Consider the following 18,431-nt stretch of genomic DNA (forward strand, 5'->3'; position numbering starts at 1 on the left):
AGCAGATGTTCCTGCTGAACCAGCCAGAAAGGAGGGAGGAGAGGGGCCAGCTCATTCCTCCCAGGGAATGAGAAAGTACAGGCAGCACCGTGACCCCTGCGATGAGCCCGAGTGCGTGATGTTAGCCTGCCTCCCTCCTCCCTCCCACCCCCAGCGCTGCTCCCAGCAGCCAGGCAGTGGCTGGACACTTGTTGGCTGCAGCCTCTGCCCTGCCACCACCGCACAAGAAGGCTGCAGCCTCGCAGCCCCGCCAGCATCCTGGCAGCGGGGAGGCAGCAGCAGCTCCGTCCAAGACCCGGCTGGGCTGTGAGAATTGGGACCGAGCTGCGACCCCGTTCCAAGCGCGCCCTGCTCTCGACTGCTGCAGCGAGTCCAGCTGGCTCCGGCTCAGCACCGAGTGCTGAAAGCAATAAAACGTTTCATTGAACCCAGGGGTTTGGAGCAGGCAGCAGAACTCGCTCTGAGCGCTGCTTCTCCTCCGGACTCGGGGATGAGGCGTCTGCGCAGAGCCTGCAACCTGCCGCTCTCCGGAGAGGAGGGAGAGCAAAACCGCAGCCAGGGAGCACAGAAAATGCTGTGCTTGGAGCCAAACACGAGATGCAGCTGGGCCAGCAAGGTCAGCACGTCACCACGCAGACAGCACGAGGCTCTAACGGGGCCGTGAGGAAGCAGGATGACGGCAGCCCGCTGGTCCCCGCCACGCTGGGCTGGGGGTGGATGGAGGCTGGGCTGGGCTCAGCCCAAAGGAGCTTTTTTTAGGTTTGTCTGCTCTGTTGCTGCAGCGTAACAAGCCTGAACCTCAGAAGCAAACCAGCCTGGCCCCAGCAGCCTGCCTCTGCCCCCGTGGTGCTCCTGGTGCCTGCGGGGTCCTCACCTCTGTGTAGATGGAGGGGGTGAGGTAGCAGAGCAGCCGCACGTCGTCCTCCTGGCAGGCCTTCATGTCCATCATCAGACACGTGTGCAGGTCCCCCAGCTGCGTGGCCTGAGCGAAGGACTCGTACAGGTTCATCTTCCCTGCTGCAGCTTTGCTAGAAGGAGACGTGCCGGGGTGAGGGGGGAGCCCCCCAGCACCGAGCTGGCTCTGGGAGGCCGTGCGCGCCACGTCGTGGCTCAGGTGCTTCCCTCCAACCCTCTCTGACCTACCTGGCTTTTAAATAGTACAGGAGGTGGTAGCCGATCTTGGGCTGCTTCTGATAGAGCTCGGACAGGAGATCCAGCAGCAGCGAGAAGCCGCTGTTATCCTCCTGCATCTGGCAGAGGTTCCTTGGGGAGCAGAGAACGGCTGCGTTACGCGAGATGCCACACGAGAGCTCTCTGCAGCCGAGGACCGGCCGCTCGTAGGGAACCCAGCCCCAGGTCCTGGCCACCCGCTGATTTCAGGTATGGGGGAGAGACCCCAGGGATCCCCCCAGCTTCCCCAAACAGCCAGATTAGCTGGGATTTTCCTGTGGTTTAAGTGTTTCTACCCCACAAAACGCTGCGTAGGTAGAATGAAGGAATAAACTCTTCTGGTTGTGGTATCTTGGGGGGTGCTGGGGCTGGTGTGGGGTCTTGGCAGAATGAGACCCAGGGGGTTCACCCGCGGTGGTGGTCAGGAAGCAAACAAGAATCTGAACTAGCTCCGAACAAACATACCTAAATATTAGGTAGAGTGGCTTCCCCACCGATTCCTCCAGAGACCTGCAGGACAAACGCAACAATCAGAGCTCAGCGGGCACTCAGCCTCTGGTCTGGGCTAAATCAGAACGAAAACAGCAAGAAAAAAGCCCCGTGCACTTCTTGCTGCAGTCCTCAGGCCATCAAGGCTTAGCCCTAGCTGACGGGGAGACAGGAATGGTCCTGATACCAGAACCCCAAACATCTCAGTTCAAACCCATGACAATAAAATCAACGAGGAAGGGTGCGTGGCGCTGGTGTATGCCAGCACAGCAGAGGCAGGAGGATTATTTTGTACTCTGCATGCCAGGAGCCACCCGAGCATCCCCTAAACTGAGCTCTGACACGAGGACCTGGGGCAGCAGGTCGCTGATGGTTTCTTTGGAGCCTGGGATATAACTGCTGAGCAGCTCCATGCTGACCGCTGGTGAACCCTGGATTGCTTCACAGGGCAAGCTGCTGGGTTCAGCACAGCCTTCCAGAAATGGTGGAAGCGTTACTAGGAAAAGCCCGAGTCCCAGTGTGAAAGGATGAGACAGGAAAATAAATCCTTACTCCTCTGTGATTTCTTCTGGCAAAACCTCACCACGGAAGTGAGCCTTAAATAGCTCCTGGAGGCAGGATGCGAGCACCGATAACTGCTCAGAGTCAAAGTCCTCCTGGTGGAGAGAAAGGAGGGAAGAAATGAGAAGGGAAAGCAGAAGCTCAAAGCCTGCCTGCCCAGCACAGGTCCAGCTGGAAGGGACGCAGCAGAGCTGCTGGGAACGTCACCCAAGCTGCTCGGGAGCCATTTTGCTGCTATTTTGCAGCCCTGGGAGATGCCAGAGCTGGTCACCAGCACGACGAGCCCCGAGCTGACGTCTAGCTCTGAAGCACTCCACAACCGCTGGGGTCCACTCGTCCTCTGATGGACGGTGATTCACCGAGCTCAGCTCTCACTGCACAGGGCTAGCAGGGACCAGGGGCACTTGGTGCTGAGGATTCGTGCCCCGTCCAGCCCCGTCCCCACGCTCTCACGGGAGGAGCTGTGCTGAGAGGCCACTTGACTCTGCAGGCAGCTGATGAGAGGGAGGGGATGCGACCTCCCTGCAGGCACTGAGCTGCTGGAAAACATCCACAGCAGATCTGCTGGGCTGGCCTTGCTGCAGCCGCTCTGGAGCACCAAAAGGGAGCACCCCGGCTGCACGGCGCCTGCAGCTCTGCAGCTGTGTGGGGTCACGGCATGAGCACCCAGCGCCCTGCCTGACAGGGGCTACTGGGGACGTTCAGCCATGGGTTATAAGGAAACTGCACGGTGTGAGCTTCCCTAAGAGCCTCCCAGCACGCTGCAGCTTGGGGCTGTGTTTAACAGCCACGGGTGAAGCCACCCGGTGGCCTTTGGGGCTTGTTTCAGATTTGAGTGTCCTCAGGCTTGTGTCCCACGTTCAGGCAAAGCTCGTGGGGCAGAACCAGGCGGGCTTGGAGCTGCCTGGCCCGTGCCACTCCAGCTGCTCTCGTTTTACAGCTAGACAGCAGCACTGCTCCGGGTCCGTGCTGTTACCTCCAGGACTTGATCCACGATTTCCTGCATGACCTCACACTGAGCTTCCGTATCGCTGGAGCACAAAAACAAGAGGAAATCCAAGTTACAAAGGAAGATACCGAGAGCAGGGACAAGGGGGCTTTGTGCTGAGCTGGCTCTGCTCGGGAGCCCCCAGGACCTGAGAGTGGGGGTGGCCCTGCTTTGCGCTGGTGCCAGGCTTAGAGGAAGGCACGGCTCCGAAGCACAGACTGCAGAGACCCAGCCCTGGGAGAACGCGCTGCACTGCTGCGGCACCTACTTACAAAAGTGCCCGAGGTTGTCTGCAGCAAGACAAACAAATTAAATGACTAAAAGCATCAGATTAAATGCACTTAAAGCCATAAAGCCATAAATTACGTTAAACCAGCCCACTATGCCAAGGTCTGAAAAACAATAGCTTTTTTAGCCGTCTTTAGATGGAGTTAATTCCAAGGTCACTGCAAATCAACAGCGGCGATGGGGAACATGCAGGCAGAGGAACAGGTACATCTCTGCATCGAGAGCGTGCCCCGTGCAGAGAGGCACTGACAGCCCCAAGCAGCAGGAGCCCCAAAGGCCTGCACAGCTTCCCCTCGGCAGTCCAGCAGCAGGGAAGGATGAAGCTCAAAGCCTTTTGCCTTCCTGCCCCTGACTCAGAGAAACGCCGTAGCCCCCAGGAAATTGCTGGGGTGAGCAAGTGGGTGCACTGCAAGTGGGAACATCGCTGGGGTGTCCCAGCCTGAGCCTGCTCCGAGGACAGATTGCAAGGCTCTTTTTAGCCAGCACTGTGCAAAACCAGCTGGGCTTTTTCTGCAGAAGCTGTGCAGAGACCTCTGGGGGCTACAGGGAGACAAAGCCACAGGAGGGCATCAGCTTTGAGAAGGGCTCTTGAAGCAAGCAGCACTGAGTAGCAGGGCTCTAAGGTCTTATGTGGCACTGCCCCAAAGACACCAGCGTGAAACGCGACCCAGCACCAACCTTCCCTTCTGCAGCTGCAGAACCTTATCCTTCAGTGACTCATCCAGCTGGTCCAGGAACGGCGTGATATCAACGGGCTCCTCCACAATGGTTTCTTTGATCGGATGAAACCTGAACTCCCTCTTTTTCCCTGCAACAAAAGAAGTAAGGCTGGAAATTGCCCGTTTTCCCAAGCAGCTGCATCTGATAGGCATCGAGGCAATCTGCCCTAGCAGCAGGAGTCGCGTGGGGCCGCTGGGGCATTCGGTGCCCCGGTGTGTGACCCAGCCCCTGGTCTCGCCTTCATCCTTGGGAGATGTGTCGGGGTCACAGTCAGGAGGGCAGGATGGGATCCGAACACGGGGGTGCTCAGAGCTGTGTCCCCCTCTCAGTGCAGCTTCCAGAAGCGATGCTTTGCCTGTGCCTCAACGTGCTCACACACAGCTCGCTCACAGGGCTCTCTCCACCCGAGGCACAAATGCTCGCTGTCAGGATTCCAGCACCGAGGCACCCCAACTGCTTCCCAACTGCTCATCCTCCAGCCTCACTTCAGGCATAAAAAATGAACTGCAGCAGAGTCCAGAAGTGCCAGGGTCAGCAGGGAAGTGCCCTCGGGGAAGCTCTGACCACAGGATGGGACAAGGTGGCCGATCCCTATTGCAAAAATCCTCTCCTCTGCGTGTGGCTTCTGAGCCTGTGCCTCTTCCAGGGCCCCAGGCAGCCATCGCGGCACTGTCGGGACTATTGGACTGCCCCAGCACAGTCCTCCCCCCATCCTGGGCCTGCGGCCCCTCCCCACCGCAGGGGTAGCCCTCCAGCACAGCAGGAGGCCCAGGGGAGTCCTACCACCAGGGCCAGGAAGAGCTTGAGATGCTTCCAGCTCCAGAGAGCTAGCAGAGGGGATTCTGGCCTCGCGCAGACTTTGTCAGCCCCATGGCTTCAAGAGGGACTCGCAGAGGCCTCCAGTGAGTGTAATGAAAACCGTGTGACTGAGCAATTAAAGGCCTGAGCCTCATTAGCAGCTGCCTGAGAACAGAGACACCCTGTTCCCAAACAAACCATCCGGCACAGCATCTGCCACAGGGATTCCCAGCCACGCAGTGCAGCAGGGCTCGCGACTAGTCAGACATCCAGAGAGGACTCAGGGCAAGGAAAGCGCTGCGTTCGGAGGTGTGAAGCTCCGGGGAATCGCCACACAAGGCGACGAGGCCCCACGGCCTCTCCCTTTGAGCGCGGAGCTGCAGCAGCCTCAGAGAGCCAGGCAGCAGGAGAGCATCGGGCTGAGCATCTCCTGCAGATGGAAGCCTGCGTGTTGAAAACTGGGTCTGCCTGGAGTGCAGTGATCCCTGCTGCTCGTGGAGAGGGGCTTTGAGGGACTGTGCTTGCAGCTGGGGGACCTCCCAACACGAGGGGGACCTGTGGCGGAGCGCTGGCTGCCACTGCCCCGACACCAAGGTGCCGGGAGCATCGGTGCCCGGCTGGCTGCACCCCTCACCTTTGCTGTTCAAGTCCTCTTCATCGTCACTAAAGGCGGCCTCGGCGTTGTCATAGCAACTGTCATCTTTGTCTGACATGTGATTGTCCATCTCCATGGAAACGGGTTCCTCAATTTTGACTGAGGGAACAAATGCAAAAGGGGTGAGAGCAGAAGCGAGGTTACGGCGGCTCCTGGCACAGCCCCGGGGCAGGACAAGCTCTGCTCGTGAGTCACCACAACCAGGCTCTGGCTACAGCTGAGTGCTCTGCACAGGGGAAGAGAGATCCTGGGCGAGTGACAGGCCCTGGAAAACTCACGCTGGGGCACAGGACTCCCCGTGACTCCATTTCACCATCCCCACTCAGGGCAAAGCACGGCAGCACCAGGGCATTCTCCATGTGAGCTGCCCAGCTCCCTTCCTGCTCCATCCCTCGCCCCAGCCAGCAGCAGAGCCCAAGGCCCTGAGCAAAGCCACAGCTCGGGGAGCTCCACGAGGCTGTGGGGCTCGGGGCAGCAGGGTTTGCTGCTGGGATGGGTTCCTTCTGCCAGCTCAGCTGATGCACCAAGCAAGGACAGGCTCCCAGGCACAGCCCTTCAGCGGATATGGTCGAGCAGCAGCGCTCTCCTGGTAAATTCAGGTTGGAAACGCTTGCTCTTTGTTTAACCTCATTAAGGTTAATCAATTAGCCTACAGAGATGAAAGGCTAAGCACCCCCCATGGAACAGAGTGAGAAACAGGGAGCGAGCGGCTTTACCATGCCACAGGGCTGGGATGAGGGGAGCTCACAGCCACCCAAAAACGCAGGCACCCAGAGCTCTCATCATCTCCCTAGGGCCCAGCTCTGACCTCCTGGAGGCAGCTCCTGCTGCGGGACCGCTGGGGGAAGCCCTGCTGCAGCCTCCCCCTGCCACCCGCCCGCTCCCTACCTTCGATGGGGGGCGAGGGCGAACTGCAGAACTCCGGGAATTTCTCCCTCAGCATGGCTCGCAGCTCCTTGTCCAGCTTGGGGTTGTCGAAGAGAGGGGCCAAGTGGCTGTGTTGGGGGGGTAGGAAGGGAATGGGGTGAGAAACAGCTGGGATGCAGCCCCCGCTTCCCTACAGAGCTGGAAACCCAAAGCACGACCTGCCAGACCCTCCAGCCACTGCACGGTCCTTAAAGCCCTTCCCTTCCCCAGTTCCTGGCAGTCCCCCAAGGGCCACCCTCCTTCCACAGCTTCATTTGGCAGCTTGTTACCAGCCCCAAAAGCTGTGCTGGGCTCTGCAAAGCCTCCTGCCCCAACCCTGCCCCTCTGGATGCTGAGGGGAACGAGCCCCGAACGCTTCCAGAGCGCGATGAGCCAGGGACAAGCCTTCAACTGGGCCCTGCCGAGCTGCTCCCCACTGCACGTGCCAGAGGATTTCCCCCCTTCTGTCAGAGCTCTGACTTGTCCCACACACCACAGCCTGCATGGTGCCACCTTCCCTCCTGCAGAACACCCGGGGGGCCCTCGCTTTGCCACCACCGAGACCCGTGTCACCAACAGGCACACGGGAAGGGGAGAAGAGGCCTCACCAGGATGGGAACGTGGCTGCTGCAGTTATCTGCAGGCTGGAGCACCACCAGCAAGGCTGCTCAGCTCGGTGACCAGGAAGGCTGAGTGGCTGCAGCATTCCTAACTGCCCCAACCCCTTGGCTCAAGGGACTGCTCTCAGGACAAGCCCCAGCACCACAACAACAAAGCTAAGGCTTATTCCACGGCTTGTATGCAATACGAATGCCTCCTGCAGGGACTGGGGTTCATTTTGACTAGGCTGGTGAGAGCGGGGCCCTGGAAGGCTGCTGCACAGCAGCTCTCTGGATGCAGCAAAATTCAGGGCTGCCTTACGCCAGGACTCGCTTCTCCACGATGTGGGTGAGGGAGTTGAACACGCCTTGCCGCACGTGAGCCTCCAGCGGGGGGTAGAAGTTGGGAATGATCTGAAAGCAAGAGAACGACCACGTCAGTGCCACCAGCCCTTCCCCGACACAGCCGGGACCAGCCAAGGTCAATGGCACAAACTCTTGGGCCAAACCCCTGCTGCTCTTGACCAAGAGGGGCAGCAGGAGAGCTCCGTGAGTGCAGCATCTCAGGGATGGAGCACAGAGGGAGGACCACCCCGTACCTCTGGTTCCTTACCCCACAGGACCAGCCTGCACATCCCCCAGGGATGAGAAATCTCCCGAGGCAGCACCCGGGCAGTTGAGAGGCTCCAGGACTTGCCAGAGCCACGCTCCAAGCAGCAGCGAGCGCTGCAGGCGCAGGGCGAATAGGAGACGGACACCCCAAGCAACATTCAGCCCTGTCCACACGCAGTCCTTTGCTTCTGGCGAGAGGAAGACAACTCCTCCCTGCAATCTGGGTCATCCCGGGAACCTTCCACCCAGATCCTCTGCCAGAAGGCAGCAGTTGCTTTTGGCCGCGGGCAGCCCCGGGATGGGAGCGCAGCGAGCGGCGCTGTGCGCGAGGGAGGAAAAGTGATGCAACGAGCACCTCCTCCAGCGCTCATGCCACAGAAAGACCCCGCTTCCAAGAACTCCATCAGCCCTCCCCGGGACCAAATTACTGGAAGCAGCCCTCTTGGCACCGCTGCCCCCAGCGCTGAGGGGCACAGCCCGCTCTGTAGCTGCTGCCCAAGCAGGGCCTTGCTTTGAAAGGGAGGTGATGGGTCTGACTGGGGGACGTGGCAAACAGATTCTGTTTACCCCCAGGGGACCTCGCTGGGCCAAGCACTTCATTAGGTACCAAAGGGAACAATTCAGAAGCCTTTTTCCTCCTAATGCTCATCCTTCTGGAAGGGTTTATGTGCAGAGATGGGAAGTCTTAGAAGGGTTCCCACAGTGGCATTCCCATTAATGAATGACACATGGGCCCGGGGCTCAGCGCTCCAGAAACAGCCCTGGATTTACCAAGAGACCACACGGACTCACAGAAGCCCCTGGTGGCTGGTTTGAAGAGGCAAATCGTTTAGCTGAGCCTCCACAGCAGCGTGCCTGACTAGGGTCTTGGCAGATCAGTCGGGGAAAAATCCCTCTGTAACTTAGCATAGGTAAGGGGAGGTTAAAAGGGCTCTCTTGGGCTGCCGGCAGATTCGGAGCTGCTCCGCGGGCTGTTTCGCAATCGAGAAGCACAGTGCAAAACCAGATGATGCACTGAGGAATGCAGGAAAAGAAAAAAAAAAGGAAGGGGGGAACAGCTTTTTTTTGTTTGTTTGTTTCTCTGAAGTGAGATGACACTGTTTTGCAGCTCAATTATCGCTGGCTTTAGGGATTTCTGAAATGCCCTCCCTGCGGGGTGCAGCGGCCTTTGCGCCAGGAACTCCCTGGGGGGTGAAGACAGCTGCCTTGCTTGTGCCTGCACTGCTGGTGCCTGCCCTGTGGGACTGTCCAGCACAGACCGAGGGGCAGCTCGTGGGGAGCAGGCTGTGCAGCCAGCCAGTTTCAGCACAGGAGGGAAGGCACCGACCTACCCCAATGCATTTGAGCACCAGCAATGGGCAGCGGGGACGGCTCAGAGGAGAGCACGGCTGCAATCCCTAAGGGAGCAGCTCCTGCCCAGCACACTTCCACTCCCGTGCACCAGGAGCAAGCAGATGAGGCTAAACCAAGCCCCAGGGGCTGGCACAGTGACCAGCTCTCTTTGGAGCGTGACTTCTGCTCAGCTGGGTGGTTTAGGCAGCGGGGAGATGGCCCGCGGGGCTCCCTCCCTCCTCACCATCCTCTCTTCACGCTGGACAGGAGTCCCTGTCCCACTGGTGGCAGAGGGACCACGCGGACCCTGCTCTCAAAGCCACCACCACTCAACCCTGGTCACGCAACTCATTTGGCAAGCCAGGGAACTCCCCTGGGAGCGAGGGTTGGGGCTCACCCGGCACATGAAATCCAGCAGCGTGGCGGTGATGGCAGGGTGAGGCTTCATGGAGTGGTGCATCACGAGAATGGCAGGCTCTGGAAGGAGAGAGCAGGGCACACCGTGCTGAGAGCCCAAAAATACCAACACCCTCCTCTCCCCCCCACCCTGCTGCCCCTCCATTGCAGAGGGAACCCCCTTCTTTTGGCTCCTCTGCACCCCTGCCCTCATCCAGCTCCTAAATAACATCTGGGCTTTAAGCAGCAGGCACAAAGCAGGTTCCCTGCGGGCAGCAGCAGGGCTCTGCCAGTCCCCACGCACGTGCCCCAAGCCTGGGGACAGCCCTGCAGCCAGGCACGCAGGGAGGGACACGCTGGGGCTGGCCACGGACCTCGGGGAAGAGGCTTGCTGCTGCCACGTGGCGAAAGCCACAATTAAAAGGGGCTCCAACAGAGCAGCTCCCCTGCAAGCTGCCAGACCCCGGGAGCTCAGGGCAGGGGAGGGAACTGATGCTCTTTGGAGATAATCTGCTGGGCTTTCCCCACCAGATCCCACTGGCTCCACCAGCTCCGGAAGCCGTTAACCCCTTCTTTGACCCCATTCAGAGATGGGCTCCCAGGTACCTATATTCATGATGCTGTCCTTCTCGGGGTTGAAGAAGAGCCAGTCATAGAATAGGGCCAGTTTGGCATTCGAAGCAGCAACGTTGGACTACAGAAGGAAAATAAAAGTTAATTAGTGAGTGCTGAGCACCGGTCTCTGCACACCCAACGTGCCGGGCCCTGCTGCTGCACGAGGAGGGGCAGCGATGCTCTCCCCACCACCGGCACAAGGCAGGGCTGGCTCCAGCTCCCCTGGGCTCCTGCTGCTGCTCTGGGTGGGTTTTCAGAGCAGGGGGGAAATTCCTGAAGAAACCTGCCTGCTCTGAAGGCAGCTCCAGCCAGAATAAGCAGAGCAGCAGAGGGCAAGGCAGCCCCGAGACTGAGACACCAGCCACGTGCTCTGCGGGGCTACAACCTGCAGTGGTGCTGGACTGGACTCCGCATCTCGTTTGGCCTTATCTGCCACGCGTTCATGGGCACAGCAGCAGCCTCCTCTCCAGCTTCTGCTGTCTGACAGGCGCTGCACAGTGCAGTGCTGGGAGGGACAAGGAACTGCCTGGGAGGAGGGAGCCCCGATCGAGGCTGTAAGGAGGCCTCAGGCTGTGTGCTCTCACATCCTGCTTTAACCGTAGAGGCCTCCAAGATTTGTCCAGGCACAAAAGCAAAGTGCGTGACAAGCTAGAAGTGAGACGGTGAAGTTCGTGCTGGGAAAGCCAATCCCAAAGGCTCCACCATGCAGCAGAGCCAGGACTGGAATGCAGAGCCCAGAACAAAGACCGACGTCCTAATTGCTGCTCTGCAACTCTCCTCCAGCCCAGCCAGCAAAGCCTAACCCCAATCTCCCCCGGCAGCTTTCAGCATCAGCAGGTTACCCTCCCCGTGCAGGGAAGGGATCCCATGCAGTTCCGTGACCCGCTCTCAGGCTTGGCTGGAGGTTGGGAACAATTTACTTGGGAATAATTTACAGATTACTGCTGGAAGAAGGTGCTCCCCGAGCTGCCGGACAGGCAGAAGGAGCCGAGGGTGCCCCTGGCCCGCAGGACTCACCGTGCAGGTGGTGAGCAGCCACCCGATGATGGCCCAGCGCGGGAGGATGTCGGAGCTGAGCACCTCGTTGGAGGGGTGGACCACGCCGCAGATGTAGCGTATGAGGTCGCAGCGCAGGGACTGGCTGTCGGGGGTGGACAGGTACTGCCGCTGAAACCAGTCCTGGTACCGCTTCTGCTGGCCGAACCGCACCTGGAGGGGAAGGGGGAGCCACGGGTTTTGCTCAGAGCTCGGGGAAAGGTTAGAAAAAAAAACACCAGAACCACCAACGGGCTCATCTACCCTCCTGCAAGCTGCCTCTTTTGGCAGGCTCCCCTTCACGCCCTGCTTCCCCACCAGCCCCACGTTGGCAGAGAGCTGGAGGAAGCAAAGGGGCCATTGTGCAGCGCGCCTCCAGCCGAGCGGACGGGACCACACGCCCCGCGCACAGCACGCGGCGCAGCCCGGCAAGGGGGGAGCAGCCCTGCCTGGCGTGCGAGCACAGATAAGGGTTAACCCCCGTGCTGTCGCAGCGCAGCTCCTGGCCTCTCTCGAACAGCGCTGCTGTTGTCAGAGCCCTGATAACCCACCGCATCGCAGCCATTCAGAGAAAGCGCTCGCCTTGGAAAGCGGCCAGCCAGGAGCAATGTTCCCCTGCAAAGCCGTTTTGTGCCTTTTAATGAATAGCAGGGATGTCTCGGGCCCAGCTACATCAGCTCCTGCTGGGCAGTCTTTCCTCCTCTCGTTGCCATTAGATGCCAGAAGCAAAGAACACTTGCACCAGCCCCGGACAGCCCTTTCCTTTTAGCTGCTTGCACCGTTTCACCCCGCAGAAACCTTCCCTGCTGAACCGTGGCAGCAGCAGGCGTGGGTGTGCTGCTCCCTGTCCCCACGTGGGCACGGAGCTGGTGCAGGGTGGACCCGTTAGGGATGAGCACCCTCCTCCCCCGTGCTGGCACAGGACCCCGAGCGAGTGCGAGGGACTCACCCGCGAGGTCATGAAGAGCAGCTTGGTCTCCATGTCAGGGGTGAGGCGACACGCCAGGAATTTGCGAGAAGTCCTCGACTGGAGGAGCTGCAGGACACCTGGGGAGAGACAGATGGGGCTCAGCGTCTGCACAGAGCCACGGACGGCACCGAACGGGATCTGCGTGGGGATTTACCAACGTCCTCAGTGGGTTCAAGTCAGAGAGTTAAGCTCTATTTCCCTGTGGCCAGAGGCATTGGAAAGAGATCATGATTTTGGCTTGAAAGGTCTACTAAAACATCTCCTGTCCAGAGATCAGTTGGGACATCAGTGACCAGAAGGCAGGGGTAAGGTCTGGGTGAGGAAGCCCAGACACCAAGGTGCAAGCTATAACCACCACAGTACATCTCCCGTATCTTGCCAGGAGGCACAAAGATGACCTTAGACTTGTCCCTGCCACTCGTCCCACCCCAGCTGACGGTTTCAGACGGAGCAGTTGGCACCAAAAAGCAGGGTTGGCATAAAAGAGCCCACATCCAGGGCTCTACCAGGATCGAAGTCCAGCTCCTCCCCTGGCGTAAAGGCGCCCAGATGTGAAGATGAAGACCAGACATAAGAAAAAAAACAACTCGTGCGTAAAGAACAGAGGGGAGGAAAGCAGAAGGGGAGGCTGCAAGAGCCACTCATCATTCCCGGGCAGCTGGAAGAGGAGGAATTTATGACCTGAGCAGAGAGGCTCTGCTGCCGCTCGGCAAGACCTGAAGGATTTACAAGGCCGCCAGCTCCGCTGCAGACAGGCGGGCGCCGGGGATGCTGCAGGCAGGAGGTGCGCTTCGCCCTCCCCGTTCGGGGGCTTTTGCTGCACCATGCAGCCAGGTCGCACCTGGGGGACGGCTGGGGGGAAGCTTCAGAGCAGGGAGCAGGGCTGGAAGCTCCTGCAGAGCTCAGAGAAAGGCTGCACGGCCACAGGAACACCCCACCGGTGAAAAGCTCCCGGCACAACGTCCCTCGGAGGGACGGATCCTGAACCTGGAGCTCGGTGCTGCTGGGCTCGAGCCCCAGCCACGGGAGCGCAGAGCTCAGCGAGCCTGGCTTGGATCAGAGCAGCACGGAGCTGAGCGTGTGCCGGCGGCTGCTGGGGCTGACAGCCACCTCGCAGAGCAATTACGGCACGCTCTCAGCAGGCGGCAAGAGGGCAAAGAATAAGTCCTATGAAAAAGGCCAACTGCAGGGGAATTATTTTGGGGAGCAGGCTCCGAAGCACGAGCCAGGCGCAGGCGTTGTCTCGGCTTTATGGATCATGCCCGGGCGTTGCCTCACCTTTGTGCATCATCGGGCAATGCCCCCGGCTGCTGGCGGTGGTGTGAAACAGGGGAAAAACAGAACCACGGGAGAAAGGGCAAAAGCCGTGGGGAATTTGCTGCTTGTCAGCAGAAAATGAGTCAGGAGCACCGACATCGGCCCTGGCTTAGGGACTATTTTGCTGGGTCATTAGTGTGGCCAGAACTGCACCAAAAATCAGGAAACAGCCCTGATGAGTGCCCTGGACAGATGAGATTCTGCTTGAAGCCCCCCGAGCCGGCTGCGGGGTCCTCTGCGGGATGGGGAGGAAAAGCCCAGAGGCTGCTGCTGTGCACAGCCAGGAAGAGCTCGCTTCTCCCCGCCGCACCCAGGGCTGCAAGGCCACGGGTAAAACGCCACCGCTCCGCAGCAGGAACTGCACGGGGACACGCTCAGCAGCACATGCACTGCCCAGGCGTTGTCTCACCTTTGTGCATCGGCGGGCAATGCCACGGGCTGGCGGTGGCGGTGCTAAACAGGAGAAAAACAGAACCGCAGGAGAAAGGGCAAAAGCTGCAGGGAGTTTGCTGCTTGTCAGCAGAGAACGAGTCGGGAGCGCCGATGTCAGGGATCGCTTTGCAGGGTCGTTTGGTTAAAACTGCAGCAAACCAGGAAAATCACCCCAACCGCTGCCCCTACCAGCGTGGGGAGGGAGAGAAGCCACAGAGATGCTCGTTAGATGCCCCAGGATGCTCCAGAAGCATGAGCAGGTACACAGATCCAGACAGAACTGGGAATGCCTCTAGTAGAAAGGCTTCTGTTAGAAGAGGCAGGGCTGAGCCTCCCTTAGGGCAGGACCAGGTCTCCTCTGCCTCCACGAGCCAGCTCCGACACCCAGAGAGGAAAACTCGGTCCCTGCAGCCCTTCAGCTGGCAAACCTCAGCAGAGACCGGCCATGACAGGAGAGGTTCTGGAGATGGAGAAGAAGCCAGAGATCGCAGAGCTTAAGGAGCATTTAATCAAATGATGTGCTGCGAGTTTCCCTGAGCATAATCTGAGATCTTTAAAGTGACGCTAACACGGCCCCTTAGAGGAGAGCAGGCACTGGGGGGTGGGCAAAGAACACTTTAAAGCCCCGTTTCCAAAGGCTCCCTCGAATTGCTGCAGACAGATAATGATGTGACAGCCCCTAGTGAAGTGAATAATTTATAGCAATAAAAATTATAAATGTAACACTCTCTCCATCACATCTATTTTAACCCAGACTACGCAGAGTGCTTCACAGCTGCGCGTTTGACACACCAAGAGTGGAAAGCTACTGGGAGAAATGAAAACCCATTTAGAAAGTGTCAGCTGCTGCACCTTCTGGGCTTCTTGGTTCCTTGAGGTCTCTTCTGGAGAGTCTGAAGAACTCAGACACTTTATATCTCTGGCCTTCTGCTTATAAATCAGATGATTAAAAACACTAATTGTGGTTATGGAAGCGTGAAGTCCAGAACCAGCAATACGATTCCGTGACTGTTGTGGCCCAGCTGCATTTACGTCCCCCTCAAACCACCCGCTCTTCAAAGCCCCCTGCAGCCAGCGGCAAGCTGCCTTTGGAGGCATCTCCTCCTAGTCAGCAGCGAGAGAGGCTCTGCAAACAGCCACGTGGGCCCCCACACCGACGGAGGTGGGATCACACGGGGTAATTATAGAGCAGAGCGTGCAGGGAGAGCTAAGAGAGCATCTGGGAAGAGCCCCCACGCCCGGCGTGTTTTGCTTTGTAACGGACTGACAGCGGCGTCAGCAGCCTGCCAAAGGCACACGGGGTGGCTCGGGGCTACTGGGGACACGGCAGGGGCTGTTCCCTGCCCGTGGGCAGGGCAGGACGGATCCGGCCGCCCCTTTGGCCCTGCCTACCTGTGAACTGCGCGCTGAGGACCTGCGGGTTGTGGATGATGTCCTTCCAGAGCTGCTCAAACTCCGGTATCCTCGCCACGTTCTGCAGGAGCCGCACGAGGTCACGGCCGACCATGAAGCAGTCCATGAACTGGGGGAAGAAGAGGAAAAAGTCTCACCGAGTGTTTACCTGCTCCCAAGCAGGGGGAAGGCGCTGGGGGGAGGAGGGGAAGGGAGGAACAGTCAGTCCTTCAACCTTACCGCCGGCTCCAGATGATTCACTCTTTGCACAATATCTACACTCCTGCCCCTGGCAGCCTGCCCCTCTTTTGAAGTGAGTAGGTTCTGAGAGGCAGGGTGACAGGCGGGAAGGTCAACGGCTATTTTAAAATGTTCCCTCTCTTGCAAAGCAAACAATCAGCCCATAAATCTGGCATTTTGTCTCCAGGACCGCAGCCAGTCTCTGAAGCTCCGACTCCGCGCTTGGTCCTTCTTGCCCAGCACGGAGCAAGGGGAGAGCGGGGACCTCACAGCCCGCAGGGTGAGGATGCTGAGCCCAAGGACACCAGCCAGCACCTGGTGCTGGTGGATTCTCCCGCACAGGATGGCCTAAGAGTGGCCCGGAGCTGGCTATCATGTTCTCCACCAGCCTGCGAGGCTACCAGCTGCCTCCCTAAGGGAGGAGCTGATATTCCTGCGGCTATTTTAAGCCGAGACTACCACCGAGGCACCACAGCAGCAGCAAGGGAACGGTTTCAAACCTTGTGGCCTGAATAGAACAGGCTGGAACGAGGCAGCCTACTCAAAATGGTTCAAAAGCTGTTCACAGCCTGCGGTGGGAACAAACCAGGCACCGGTGCCAGCAGGGTGCACGCTGGGGTGACCCCGAGGAGCCAGCTTTTCCTACACAAGCAGGGCACGAGGAGCACAGGCAGCGCCACGCAGGCAGGCACAGCCACCCCAGGGAGCCAGGCCTCCCCTCCCAGCCGTCCCCCAGTTCGCTCACCCGTTCACGGAGGAGGGAGATGCAGAAATCCACCTCCTTCTGGCGGAGCACCTGGAGCTGAGATGTTCCGTGGTGGTCCACGATGAGCCGCAGGTAGGTGTACACCGCCATCGCTATCAAGATGCTGCTTTTCAGGACCCACTCTCTGCCAAAGGAAGGAAAAAAAAAGCGTTTTCAGCCACATCTTAGAGGGAAACACGACAAGAAATTACATAGAGAGAGAGAGACTGAGGCCAGAAGAAACCAAGTGCTGAGGAAAGGAGCAAGGGCAGGGACTCCAGCCTGGAAAACGTTCACCCACCGACTGTTTGCCCTCCACAACCACCTCCGTGCCAGCTCTTGTTACACTTCAGGCCACCCCTTCCTCCCCCATGGAGGGTCCCACCACAGTCTGCCAGCCAGGGGCTCAGACCCAAGCTCTGTGGCAGGGTGGCAGACACACACAGGAGCTGCTGGGTTAGATTTCCAGGGCAACAGAAGTGCTCAGAGCCACAACAAACTGAGCTACTCACAACTGCAAACGATAACATGCTCAGGGTGAGCACAGGGAGCAGCTCCATGAACGGACTCGGCCTCGACGCTACCACTGCCTGCCACAGGAGCATCTCCTCCCGTCTCTGCAGCCATCCAGCACTGAGCAAGACACAAGGCAGCAGGACAAGCACAAAGGACCTTCCCTCATGGGCATGGCTCCACACTGCCTGCCTCAAAGGGCTGCTCACGAAGCAGGTGCCTCGCACATAGCTGAGGCATGTGGCACTGCCGAGCGGAAAGCCACCCCTTGTGCTGCCCGACGGGAGCGGCAGCATGGCAGCAAGGATGCAAAGAAATCAGCACTTGTCCCTTTTCCTTGGCCGGAGAAGCATGTGGAGCTCGGGGGTGGATGAAGAGCTGTTGCTGCTCCATCTCAACCACCCAGGAGAGAGCTGGGGATGAGGAGATGTGCTGATTTGCGAGAGGATGGATCTAGCTACGTAGAGAAGGTCTGGAAACCGCACCAGGACAGACAGCACAGCACAGGAATCCATCCCACTCGGAGCAGGACAGAGGTGAGAGGATGCAGTGAGCCTCGCCAGCAGCACAAGTGCCCACAGGCACGGTCATGCTCTGCTTCTACACCCTCGGAGGGCAAGGCAGCTCACCGAGCAGTGCTCCGATGGCTTTCTGCGAGCAGATTTGTTTCCCAGTCGTATGGGCGGGCGCCACAGCCCTGCTCCCGTGGCAGAGTGCGGCCGCCAGCCGCCGCGGCTCCCGCGAGCGCCCTGCCCGCTGGGTGTGCCGCGTTCTCACCCTCCCTTATCTAACTGCAACAATAAATACTCTGGGTCCGTAAAAACGACCGAGTCAGCCTGGCTGTTCGCGCTGGATGCCAAGAACGGGCCAGGCCGGCTCGGTGCCTCCCGCGTGATGGAGAACCCGCAGCATCTCCCGGCTCAGCCGGCCGTAAATCAGAGCCCCGCAGAAGTGGCACCGCTGCGCGCGGCAGCTGCAACGCCACCGCCACCTGAAGAGACACCAGCCCGGTGGCAAATGAGTCAGCTGCCCTAAATCACCGGGGGGGAGCCCGAGAAGACGTGACAAGTGCTTGCTTTCCCAGGCTCTTCTCGCTGCATCGAGCTGGCTGCGAGGAGCTGATTAATTAGGCGGCCGGGCGGCGTGGCCGGGCGGCGCTGCGCGAGGTTACGTCTAGGGAGGATGTGGGAGTAATTAAGGCCGGGATCCCGGGGGCTGTCAGGTCAACATCTCCCCCTTTTCCCAATGAGAGCCGCGCAGATAAGAAAAATGCTGTCAAAGGGGGGGGTCAGAAGCCACCCACAGCCCCAGGATTCATCGATCGGGCAGGCAGAGAAGATGAAAACGCTTGGAGGAAGCGCTGCGCAGCCGTTAGCAGCGAAATTATCGGCTGGCTTCCGAGAGGGAGTGGAGTGGCCTCCCCTCCAGTGCTTGAACAGCAGCTTTGTTGTTACTGCTTTTAATTAAACCAAGCACTCAACACTCTGAACGTGGCATCAGCTCTTCACATGCGTGGCTTTAATTAAAGCTCTGCCTTTCCCCCTGATCAAAGGGCGTAAATCCCTGCGGAGAGCTGCAGGTTCTCCCCTGGGCTCGCTCTCAGGTCTCAGCTCTCCTCGTGCGGGGTTTCTGAGCTGCTGCAGGATGTTCCCCGGACA

At 59.2% G+C, this 18,431-nt stretch overlaps 1 protein-coding gene across 1 annotated transcript in view; it reads right to left on the reverse strand.

Moving 5' to 3' along the window:
- The window catches only part of INTS3 (integrator complex subunit 3), a 37,904-nt gene that overhangs the window by 7,465 nt on the left and 12,008 nt on the right, over positions 1-18,431 (reverse strand). The window contains exons 7-21 of the mRNA XM_082780631.1: positions 16,261-16,405; positions 15,276-15,405; positions 12,114-12,211; positions 11,147-11,338; positions 10,121-10,208; positions 9,516-9,595; positions 7,497-7,588; positions 6,558-6,664; positions 5,649-5,768; positions 4,175-4,304; positions 3,197-3,251; positions 2,212-2,315; positions 1,636-1,680; positions 1,144-1,263; positions 875-1,028 (exon numbers count right to left, since the gene is read on the reverse strand). Of these exons, the coding sequence (XP_082636757.1) occupies positions 875-1,028; positions 1,144-1,263; positions 1,636-1,680; positions 2,212-2,315; positions 3,197-3,251; positions 4,175-4,304; positions 5,649-5,768; positions 6,558-6,664; positions 7,497-7,588; positions 9,516-9,595; positions 10,121-10,208; positions 11,147-11,338; positions 12,114-12,211; positions 15,276-15,405; positions 16,261-16,405 (1,660 nt within the window). The remainder of the gene's footprint in view (positions 1-874; positions 1,029-1,143; positions 1,264-1,635; positions 1,681-2,211; positions 2,316-3,196; positions 3,252-4,174; positions 4,305-5,648; positions 5,769-6,557; positions 6,665-7,496; positions 7,589-9,515; positions 9,596-10,120; positions 10,209-11,146; positions 11,339-12,113; positions 12,212-15,275; positions 15,406-16,260; positions 16,406-18,431) is intronic.

This window comes from Aythya marila, assembly GCF_965140915.1.
Source record: "Aythya marila genome assembly, chromosome: 29".
Lineage (NCBI taxonomy): Eukaryota > Metazoa > Chordata > Aves > Anseriformes > Anatidae > Aythya > Aythya marila.